This window comes from Ictalurus furcatus, chromosome 7, assembly GCF_023375685.1.
Source record: "Ictalurus furcatus strain D&B chromosome 7, Billie_1.0, whole genome shotgun sequence".
Lineage (NCBI taxonomy): Eukaryota > Metazoa > Chordata > Actinopteri > Siluriformes > Ictaluridae > Ictalurus > Ictalurus furcatus.
In genome coordinates this window covers 13,485,607-13,497,459 of record NC_071261.1, presented here as the reverse complement: position 1 = coordinate 13,497,459, position 11,853 = coordinate 13,485,607, and the positions used below count along the sequence as shown (strand labels likewise).

Here is an 11,853-nt window from a genome sequence, read left to right as displayed (position 1 = left end):
AGTCACAGCTTTATATTAATGCACTCATTCCAATGTGTTATCATTTCTATAGAAACAGCTCATTCACAGGATATGGTGGGTGTTCCACATAAATGCATTAAAAAGAAAAATGTGTGCAATCGATAAATGATATGGTGAAGTTTTCTTTAAGAAGAAACATGTTTAGGTAAGGTTTACAGGAGTCTCCAGTGTCAGCACTTTGTAACAGCCAGAGGTAAAGCTGTAAATACGTTTTTTGACATCTTGAGGACAAGCTTCGTTTTATTTATTTTTTTGTCTTATTAACTTGAAGAGAGAGTAAAAAAGAGGTTGGTGAGGGACTGACTGTTTATAGCTGCTATATTGCTGTGGTATAAGAGGAATAAAACGCTTGGGGACGTGCTGTTATTGGAAAATAATCAACTTTGTAGTGGTAACAGTAACTCAGCTTTGCACTGGACCATGATACAACTGCAATAAGAATTATTTTCCTATAACAGCACATCCTAGAGTGCGTTATTCCTTACTTAATAATAGAAGTAGATTTTCCCCACTTTTTCAGTCGAACTGCATAAAAAATATAAATGACTTTTCTTGAAATGTGACCAGATCATCTTGTACTGTGTAACAGGTTAAAGTCAGCTACAGTTTTTAAGCTAACTGCAAAGCTAGTGTTGGCAAACATGAACAAGTGTGACATTTACACTCACGGTGTGTGTTTTACACGGTCAGGTTTTCATGTCTTTCAGCGCACACACACGTCTTTAAAGTTCACACACAGTGCATTCACACTGACCTCTTGACCCCGGCGTCTCCCACTGTGACCTCCTGACCCCTGCTGGTCTGTGCAGTCACATGACCTCAGATCACAAGGGTCAAAGCTAAAGTACCATTTGTTAAGTCTGCAGGATATATGTGTGTGTGTGTGTGTGTGTGTGTGTGTGAGAGAGAGAGAGAGAGAGAGAGAGAGAGAGAGAGTGTGAGTGAGTGAACAAACAACTGCATTTAGCATTGAGGTTAATTCAGATGCAGCCTGCAGAACCTGACTGTTTTTTTTTGCTTCATGTTTGAAAGTGAACATGACTGGATTTAGGATTTAGGAGAGAAGCGCTCCTAATATAGCTAATCAATAGCTCCTTATTAACCATCTAATTAATGCACTAGATAGTGAGACAGGGAGAGTGAGACAGCGAGTCTTACAGTACCATGTGTGTGTGTATTATATGGCATTGGATGTTCAGCTTTTACAGTTTATCATCAAAATGATCATCTGATTCTTTTCTGGCAAAAAAAACAACAACAAAAATCATGATTTAGTTAGGCATTTAAATTGGGCAGGGTTTAGGGGTCAGGGGCGGGGCTTAGGAGGCAGGAAGACAATAAATAGAGCCATGCTACACTACTATAATCTGATGTAAACGTAAATAATTTCTAACCCAACCTTTGTAATTAATCAACACTTTCTGACCAATCAGAATTCAGACCTCGGAAGCGCTGTGGAGGAGCGTAATGAGAGTGCACTAACAGTGTAATAAGTATCTGATCATCGTTATTATCCCATGTGTTTTTATTTAAAACAGATTTTTTTTCTCCATTTAACAGCTTCATCAGAGGAACAGAAATAACAGCGATAATAAAAATAACAGGAATAAGAACAGTGGAATTCCATGAGTGGTTCTTTTCATCTAAAAAGAGAGGAGGGAATACCAGAGCTCTTGCACACACACACACACACACACACAGAGTATACAGAATAAGAGTAGTGTGTAGCATGTAGTGTTTGTGTGTGTGTGTGTGTGTGTGTGTGTGTGTGCGCGCGTGCGTGTGTGGAACACATAATGAACTGTAAAGGATACACAGCATATATTGGAGCTCATGAACAAGTATGTATGCGTACACATGTAGTGTATAATTTGGTCATTAGTGTCCAAGGTCCAGTAGAAGGAGACAGCTATAGTGAGACAGACCAGTAGAGAGAGTGAGACAGATGAGTGTAAGGGGCAAGTGTGCACCCAAAAAAAACAACAAAAAAAACAAACAAAAAAAAACACCGAGATTTGGCAAAAACAATGGAAGCTCTGCGCGCACACACACACACGGACGGACAGTCCCCATCGGTCTCAGATGCTGAATGAGTGTGTAAGCACATGCACACTCTCCTCACACACACTCCTCCGCTGACATCAGCAGTGGGTTGATGTACTCGAAGCCTTCAAACTCTGACTGGTCAATCTTCTTCACCACATCACTGCAACACACACACACACACACATTAGATCCGGGCAGTGATGCGGTTAGTGTTGAGCTGTAGCAGTACAGGTGATGAGGTCATTCTACAGCATTACTGATCCAGGACTGGGGGCAGAGCAACACATCAACACAGCAGTATTCTCACGCTTTGTGACAGACAGACACTCACTCATCGTCAGGGGTGAGCTGTATGGGCTCGTTGGTGAACTGTGCATCGAAGTTATCGAGTCCAAATTCACCGGATATGTTCGGCTTGAAGGGAGGAACCACCTGTTTCTGTTCCATCTGTAACACACACACACACACACACACACACACACACACACACACACACACACAGAGATCTGAGTAATCAGCAGTTTCACACAATGACTCTTCTGTCTCCAGTCTACATAAATTAATCAGACAGACTAGGGCAGGCAGAGAGAGACAGACAGATAACCTGGGGCAGAGACAAACAAACATGGCAGAGACAGACAGGGGCAGAGAGAAGGACAGACAAAGGCAGAGAGACAGACAAACAAAACACCAGACCAGGGACAATGACAGACAGACCAGACTGACCGACTGACCACAGGAGGGGCAGACAGACGGCATGGGCAGACAGACAGGCACAAAGACAGAGTGACTCACCAGGTCCCAGTCTACATTTCGGAAGAAAGGATGAGCCATAATGTCAGCAAAACCTGTTTGAGGATGACAGCCCAGACGCTCCTTAGGGTCCTGACACACACACACACACACACACACACACACACACACACACACACACACACAAAGAGTGAGATAACTGAAGTTATTAGCAGCAGTTACTTTGTGAACTGATGGTGGTGCTGTAACAGTGTTATATGTTTGGATCCCAAGTACTGAACCCTTAGAGTTAACTCTGAATAAACCACTCACAACCTACTCTGGGTAAAAGAATACTAGTGCTGATTGGCTGAGAGACCATAATTAAGCGGTCATATGTAAACAATATGGCCACAGCCTGCCAATAAGTCTGGGATTGTCATAAAAATGGATAGTTTGATTTTGTTCATCACTAGGGGGTGCTGTAATCAGCCAATCAGCATTCGGGAAGCATTTAGCAAGATTAATGTAGGACTCAACATAAAAATATATTTTTTAATTATTTGTAGTAGTATTACAGGGACGCAAATGTGTGTATGTGTGTGTTTACCTTGTTGAGGAATCCCTTCAGTACACTGGCTGCTTTCACTGACAAAGACCTGGGGATCCTGATCTGCTTCTCCAAGATCACTGACACACACACACACACACACACACACACACACACACAAGATCATGAACTCATTTACACACCGTCTCATTTCTCTTCTGTTGTTCTTCTAAATGTGGCGGTTTGTTGATAGTGTAATTCTCTGTGTGTGTTACCCTGGAATAAATAATCTTCCGTGTTCTGGTCCGGATTGTCAGAGCTGCCCACGATGTCGAACGGAGACCTGCCTGCCATCATCTCGAACATCAGCACCCCCAATGCCCACCAGTCCACACTGAACCCTACACACACACACACACACACACACACACACACACACATATATATATATATATATACACACACACACACACACATATATATATATATATATATATATATACACACACACACACACACAGGAATACTAGAAGCAATTAGTGTGCAAGGTGGTGCATTACTATATAGTATTTGTGTGCGTGTGCGTGTACCGTAGTCCTCTCCTCTCAGGATTTCAGGGGCAATATAGTTTGGGGTCCCACAGAATGTGCTGGTGGTGTCTCCAGGCCTCAGACCCTCCTAACACACACACACACACACACACACACACACACAAGTATTAACCCTCTTACCCCTTAGTTCCCACAGTATTATGTCCCACAACCCTATATTCCCCATAGAAACAGCACGCCAACCCTGAGTTCCCAGGCCAAAATTGGCCTCAAAATCAACATTTTAATTTTAACATTTTTAGGCCTTGAAACAACTTATAATAATGTATTTGTATAATATTGCTTTGAAAATGAAGCAGTTCACTGTTTTTACTCCATTTATGGCACAATTCTTAACTAGAAAAATGATGAAAAATGCTCGCTAAAATCCTTATATTCATTTAGAAATACCATACGAGCATCAGGGTGGTCAATGTCTTTGAATAAATTCAAGTAAATAATTAATAAATAAATAAATAAACAAATGCAGAAATGGTCCCGTTATGACTCCAAACCCCTGCAGTGTCAGTCACACTGGTTGATGCTGAAGATGAAGACGGATCAGGGTCTGAATCAGGAGAGTTTGCGTCTCTATCAGTTTCGGTTTCAACAGCGCCTGAACTTTCACTGCTGTCACTATCTAGAATCCTCGCTCTCGCCTGTGTAACTGTGTATGTTTTCTCTTTTTTTCACAGTTTTAGATGTACCTGCGTTCACTGTAGGTGTAACTTTATCTGGAACACGATTAGCTTTTCGCTTTGGCATTTTTAAGTTCACTTCTACTATTACACCAATATTCACGCTTGGATCTTCATCGTAATGCCGGCGTAATAACGTAATCACGTCGTGACGTCATCAACCTTCCGGGTTAAAAAATAATAATTAAATAAGTAACGAATCATAGCAGAGTAATGCCGGTACACCGGCCTTACGGGGATAACGTTTACACTGTAAAGCCGCTATATCGGCCTTACGGGTATTTGGCATAGACGACCAAGCCAGTATATCGTCCTTACGGGAATAGATCAAAGACGGGCAAGCCGGTTTTTCGGCCATACGGGGTAAGAGGGTTAAGCCACCTTGTAGATGCTCACTTAGAGACCAACTTTCCTCTTTTGCCATGTACCCCCCCCCACCCACACACACACGCACTTTCACTAACCCATACACACACACACACACACACACACCTTGCACATGCCGTAGTCAGTGAGTTTGATGTGTCCCTCAGACTCCAGCAGGACGTTGTCCAGTTTCAGGTCTCTGTAGATGATGCCTCGCTCATGCAGGTAGTTCAGAGCCAGACTAATCTCAGCAGAGTAGAATCTGACACACACACACACACACACACACGTGATCAGGTAACACACCTGAAACAGGTGAATCTCACTCTCAAGTCTGTACTTGTTCCCTACCTGGCGTGTTCCTCTGGAAGCTTTCTCTGTCGCTGCATGTGGAACATTAGGTCTCCTCCGTTTACGTACTCGATCACGAAGAAGAGTCTGTATGTACATACGTGTACACACACACACACACACACACACACACACACACACACACACACAAAGTATTAACTGTACCAAATCACACACCCTATTCATATCTAGACCACAAACAAATTCCACTGTGGAAAAGTGTGTGTGTGCGCGCATGTCTAACCTGCTCTCAGTCTGGAAGCAGGAGTGAAGTCCCACCAGAAACGGGTGATTGGAGGCCTGTTCAAACACATGCTTCTCTGTCTGCACCCAGTCTATGTCCTGTACAGACATAAAATTAACACACCGTTAACACAGAAACACTGAAGCTGATATTGTATGAGGTGTTAATGGGCACACTGTCATTAACAAGGTGTTAATTACCTCGTCATCATTAACGAGCTCCTTCTTAACGACCTTCATGGCGTAGATGCGCTCAGTCTTCTTCAGGCGCACGAGAAGCACTTTAGCGTAGCTCCCTCTGCCAATCACCCTGAGCAAGTCGAAATCAGACAGACCCAGACTGGAGGGGGCTTTACCGGGTTCCCTGCTGCTCACCGCCTGAATGCACATGCACACACACCTGTATTACTATCTTTGTGGGAATTCTCAATAACTGCATTGAGTTCTAATCATATTTCTCCACAATGTCAACACTGCCCACCATCTCTCTCTCTCTCTCTCTCTCTCACACACACTTATATCATTGTTGAACTCTGACCTCATGCTCCTCTCCCATATGGTTGATGCTCTCACTGGAGTTCTTATGAGGGAGAACTGACCAAGAGAGAAAAAGTGAACATTAGATCCTCAGCAGTGTGAAATCACACACACACCATCCAAAAATAAGGGTTAATTACCTGGCTCTGGGTGTTCAGCTGGGTGTGGCACCGGGTCCACTCGCTCCAACACTGGCTCCTGCTCAACACACACACACACACACACACACACACTAATTAACGCTTACTTAATGTTGCGGTTATATGACTGTCATAATTAATGTGGCACCTCTGTCTGTGTAAGCAATACAACAATAAACACTATACCTGTACCAGCACAACTAACACCGTAATGAACACCCTACATGTGTCTGTGTAATTAACACTGTAACTGATATATCAATTTATGGTACCTGTATCTGCCATTAACACCGTACCTGTATATGGTTAATTAACCCAGAGTACTCAACACCGTACCTGTATTCGGTTAATTAACCCAGAGTAATCAACACTGTACCTGTATATGGTTAATTAACCCAGAGTAATCAACACCATACCTGTATATGATTAATTAACCCACAGTAATTAACACCGTACCTGTATCTGCCTGCCACACTCCAGTGTGACCAGTTTGTGACACTTCTTGTGGATCAGCAGTTTGCAGCTGATGCACTTGAAGCCCTGGCGGCCGAGCCCCCAGATCCGGTCAGTGCAGATAGCACAGTGAGCACGCTGAACACACACGGTGTTAATGTGTTAAATATCACAGAGTCAACATTATTATTATTATTACTATTATTATTATTAGTGGTGATGATCTGTACCCTGTTGAAGCGTTTGGCCTGGAAGGCGTGTCCGTTAGCGTAGTAGAGTTTCCTCCACCGTCGAGCTCCACGCCGATAAATCGACTCTAAACACACACACAGCGTATCTCTCTGTGAGGTGAAGTTAGATTAAGATCACACACAGTGTACCTCATGTTTAGAACATGCCTCCAAAATCAAAAAATCAACACAGATTGGGAGTTAATTATAAATAAATGTATGTATGTGTGTGTGTGTGTGTGTGTGAGAGAGAGAGAGGAGACTCACTGTCCTCTCCTGGACACGGCATTCCAGGTTTCTCCGGGACACATGGAAACACTACAGAACACACACATAGTCAGATTCAGGGTCTATTCCAGAAAGCGGTTTTAACAAACCCTAAACATTTGCCTGAATGGCGAGTTGCGTGATCAAGTTATCACAGAGTAGTAGAATTAATACAAGTAGAATTTCCATAGTTGGGAATGTGTTGATGAAAATGTCCTACGGTGGACGCGCGACGCAATCTGTTAAATAACTCACAGTCTTTACGAGTCTAAACACGTGTTGCGAATGTCGTCACTACCGAGTGGGCGGTACTAAATCCATTTCATTCAGTCGTCACCAATCTGATTGGTTAATGGAGTCTTCTGAGTAAATACACTGATTAGTTCAGATCTGGCCGATTGTTTTTTCCCCCGTTTGTTTTTTTTTCTGTCAAAATAAGCTCTTAATCAGCATGCTTAAATTAACAGGCGCACAGTAGGTAAAATTTTTAAAGACGAAACATCTCTGCCGCCGCTTAGTGCACAGACACAAGATATAATATGGAAGCTCATCTTCCGATGCTTGGCGTGGTTGTCTCCGAGTTACTAGTGAGAATATGATGTGAATGATAAGTGTTAAGAGAACCTGCTTTACAGCATACCGTTGGCATAGCAACTGAGCCAGACTCGCTCTGATCTCGGTTTATGGAATGGAAAATTCCGTGTTTTTTTCCAAACCACCCGAGCGAACGGATCAGGGTGAGGAGCTGAACTTACCGTGGATTATGAGCTCAGAGTCTTTGTTCAGTTCATAGAGACGGAGAGCTTCTTCCAGCTCCAGCTGAGACGACACGGTGCAGGGGTCTCCTACACACACACACACACACACACACACACACACACACACACACAATCTCAATCAAATAAAACATGGCAATCAGCAGTTCATGAGTCTAATTATAATTCATATTTAATACAAAACCAAATATATACATAGATAAGATTATAAGAATGTGTATATATTGTAAGTGTGTGTGTGTGTGTGTGTGTGTGTGTGAGACAGAGAGAGAGAGGTAGAGAGAGAAAGACCTTCTTCATCAATCCACTTCATGGTGAAAAGCTGGTCGTTGTCCAGAGAGCACATGTCCCTCACCTCACTGTACAGACCCTCGTAGGAGATGGACGGCTCAAAGTGTGTGATCATGATGTCCCTGGAAGGGGGGGGCGGGTCACACAGACATAGAATATAAATAAATTGATGAAACAGTATTAGAAATTGTTGAGCAAGACAATGCACAGGCAAACTGAAGATGAAGAGAGAGAGAAGACTGAGACAAAGAAGAGAGAAGAAGAGAAAAGATGGAGAAGATAGATGAAGAAGAGAGAAGAAGATAAAGAAGGAGAGAGAGAGAGGAGATTGAGATGAAGAGAGAAGATAAAGAAGGAAAGAGAGAGAAGATTGAGAGAAGACTGAGACGAAGAGAGAAGAAGATAAAGAAGGAGAGAGAAGATTGAGATGAAGAAGAGAGAGAAGATGGAAATGAAAAAGAGAGAAGATGGAGGCAGAAGCCATGTAATTTCCGTCGTTCCCAAATTTAAAACCACATCTATTAAAAAAAAAGAAAGAAAACTCCGCCAGTCTCTTGCTCCGTAACAAATGTTCCACACGTCCTGAATCTGCCGTGTTCTGCTGCTGCTCTGTGAATAATCCTCCACTGCTTACACAGGGACCTCCAGCTGTTCCTCAGAGCGTGCTTCTGCCTGAAGAGCTCCAGACACTTCTCAGTGAAGCACAGGGTGTTACCTTCTCTCAGGTGTGCTACAGAACTTTATCTCCACAAACTTCTTGAAAGTTGCCCAATTCTGAGACATGGAGATGCACAACTGATGGAGTCTCGTCCTCTTCCGGTTCCTCGAACACAGCAGAGGAGCACCTTCATAACAAGAGGCTCTATTCGTTCTTCCCCTGAACCATCCAGATCTCCTCCAGCAGCTTGTGGCTTTGGATTAGTGGGTGATGAAGTAGAGGTTCTTCCAGTACCCGTCCTCCAGGGGGTTCCACGGATCTTATTATCACACTCACAGCCACACTTTATTACTAAAATAACCACAAACTCCACGGTCACACAAACCATGTAAGACCTGCCTACATACACAATTCTAATGTGTGTATGCGTGTATGAGAGAAAGAGAGAGAGACACAGATAGTGAGAGTGATAGAAAGATAGAGAGAGAAACAGAGAGAGACAGAGACAGACAGAGAGCAAGAGAGACAGACAGAGGGGGCAGACAGGGAGGGAGAGAGACAGACAGAGAGGGAGAGACAGACAGAAAGAGAGGGGGAAGAGAGACAGACAGGGAGGGAGAGAGAGAGAGGGAGGGAGAGGGGAGAGGAGGGAGAGGGGAGAGGGGGGAGGGGGGGAGGGGGGAGGGGGAGAGAGCGGTGGAGGCAGAGGGAGGGAAATGGGAACAACTTCCTCACATTACAGGTTTATCAGGTCCTGAGTGACAACATTCTCTCTCTCTCTCTCTCTCACACACACACACACACAGAGTGACTACAACATAGAACTATTTCCAGACAAAGAGAGACACCGATACTGAGGATGTGAGTGTGTGTTGGAGATAAATTTGGTGGTTATGTAGTTATTAATGTATTTTTGCGTTACAAAGACAGTGACAGACACAAACACACCAACACTTCGTGTGTAATTTATTAACAAATTAAATGAATTTGTAAACAGATACTATTTGTGTACGATTTCTTTCATATTCCGTAAACATTAAATACAATCCCTGACAGCAGAACAGAATAATAATAATAAAACTAATTTTATTCAAATATTTATAAACAAAACTAAATTAAATCAAACAGTTAGTAAAGAGTAACACAAAGAGAAATAAATCAATCATAATGTTTAATGGGATTAATAAACAATTCCCTCAATCAAAAATTAATCGGGTTTATTCTCCACATGATTTGAGAATAATAATACTAACAATAAATTATTATTATTATTACTACGTCATAACTAAAAAACTACTGAGAAGTAAACAACTAAACGGCATATGATAAAATAAAAACTTTGGTAAACTTTAATTAAGAAAAAACAACAACAGCAACGATAGTAATGAACTGTACATTTATTTTTTTTAACTTTAATAAATAAATGAATTAATTAATACGAACTAAAAGACCCAAGAACTACGAGCACTCCAATAACACACAATGCTAATTTAGTTTAGCCTCAAAGCTACCTGAGGGATTTTATCCAAAACACAGAGACTGTATATTCGTGTAAACGGTGATGAAGTGTTTTAAATGTGAAATAAACGTAAAAATGAAGTGTAGTTTCCTGCCACACGCTTACCCGCGGTAGTAGGCCTTGACCCGGACCTGGTGCGGATTGTCCCCCGGGTGGCTCGCACTGCTGTCCCGCACAGTCGGCATCCTCAGCGCCGGGAGTGAGCGAGTGCTAAACTAGCTAACTGACAGTAGGCTGAACGACAACCAACACAAATAAAAAACTAAATAAAACTTTATATTCACGGTTATAACTAAAATAACAACAACAATAATAATAAATCCCCTGAATAAACACGGTATTTCCTGTAAAAGTGTAAGGAGGAGCACCGGAGCTCACAGGAACAACTAAAGAGCTAAAACTTCTCCAGCCGACGGCAGAATTCCAAATAATTCGCCACTTCCTGTAGACGCGCACTTTCCCTTGCATAGTATCTGCACTTCACTCTAGTGCACTACGTATGGGTGAGAATACAATTGGAATTCTACCAAAGAGGAAACAGTTGGACTGAACCAAGTGTGGAATGCGCAGGGAGGTGCGTGCAAACATATCCGTAGTTAAAAATGCAAAAAAATATAAATAAAAATAAAGTAGCTAAAGTGACGTTTCTGGATATGATATTATGACTCAACGAATTAGTGGGTTTGATAAGTATCCAAGGATTTAATGTGTTTTAAAAATGTTTTGCGTTGAATGGACAGATGCGTTGATCCGCATTGAGATTATACCAACTGAGCTGCGGGGAGGGGAGGCTGAAGAGGGTTAGCTGAGTGTGCATACTGTAATATGCACACACTCTTTTTCATTTGTTTATTTATTTATTTTTACAAAGAACAATAATATGTAAAATAATAATAATAGACTTTACTCAAGCTACATTGTTCTCACCATATTCTAGACAGTTTATTGTTTGTAGTGACTCATGAGAAGACGCTGTACAGGGCATAATGTTACATCAAACACCAAGCTACACTACATAATGAAAAGTATCTGGACTTGTATAACATCTAATTCCAAAACCATGATTAATATGGAGTTAATCCTCCCATCACTCTCTGTGAAAGTTTCACTTTTGGAACATTCATTCTTCTTCATTAGCTAAGCTCTTTATCCTGGTCAGGATCATGTTAAATGGTGTGTGACCGAAGTGAGATGTTACTGAGATTAGCTGTTCGTTTGAAAGCCCAGTGGTGTCCAGGGTTCCTAAACAGCAGCTGAAGCGGACAAGGATGAAATTATTTCAGGAGTTGTTTGTTCTCTAATATAACCGTGCGACCGACTAGCTAGGAAGCTAACATTAGCTACGTCTGTTCGTAACAGTAACTTGCGGAGTCACATAGCTATGC

At 42.2% G+C, this 11,853-nt stretch overlaps 1 protein-coding gene across 1 annotated transcript; it reads right to left on the bottom strand.

Moving 5' to 3' along the window:
* Positions 1-1,215: 1,215 nt before the first annotated feature.
* prkci (protein kinase C, iota) lies at positions 1,216-11,055 on the bottom strand. The gene is made up of 18 exons (XM_053628654.1): positions 10,574-11,055; positions 8,292-8,413; positions 7,980-8,069; positions 7,225-7,275; positions 6,958-7,043; positions 6,731-6,865; positions 6,275-6,332; positions 6,136-6,191; positions 5,799-5,975; positions 5,599-5,696; positions 5,355-5,441; positions 5,130-5,265; positions 3,940-4,027; positions 3,625-3,750; positions 3,410-3,489; positions 2,863-2,952; positions 2,399-2,514; positions 1,216-2,227 (listed from the first exon to the last, which is right to left on the bottom strand). The coding sequence occupies exons 1-18, from the start codon at positions 10,651-10,653 to the stop codon at positions 2,140-2,142; spliced, it is 1,764 nt and encodes a 587-aa protein (XP_053484629.1). The 5' UTR covers positions 10,654-11,055; the 3' UTR covers positions 1,216-2,139.
* Between the last annotated feature and the right edge of the window lie 798 nt (positions 11,056-11,853).

Bases quoted from the DNA above. Each gene is read 5' to 3' on its own strand.
- prkci (XM_053628654.1), bottom strand. From the start codon at position 10,653: ATGCCGACTGTGCGGGACAGCAGTGCGAGCCACCCGGGGGACAATCCG. The intron at 5,976-6,135 runs GTCAGAGTTCAA...ATGTGCATTCAG, and splicing joins ATATGGGAGAGGAGCATGAG to GCGGTGAGCAGCAGGGAACC. The intron at 3,751-3,939 runs GTACACGCACAC...GTGTGTGTGTAG, and splicing joins CCTGAGAGGAGAGGACTACG to GGTTCAGTGTGGACTGGTGG.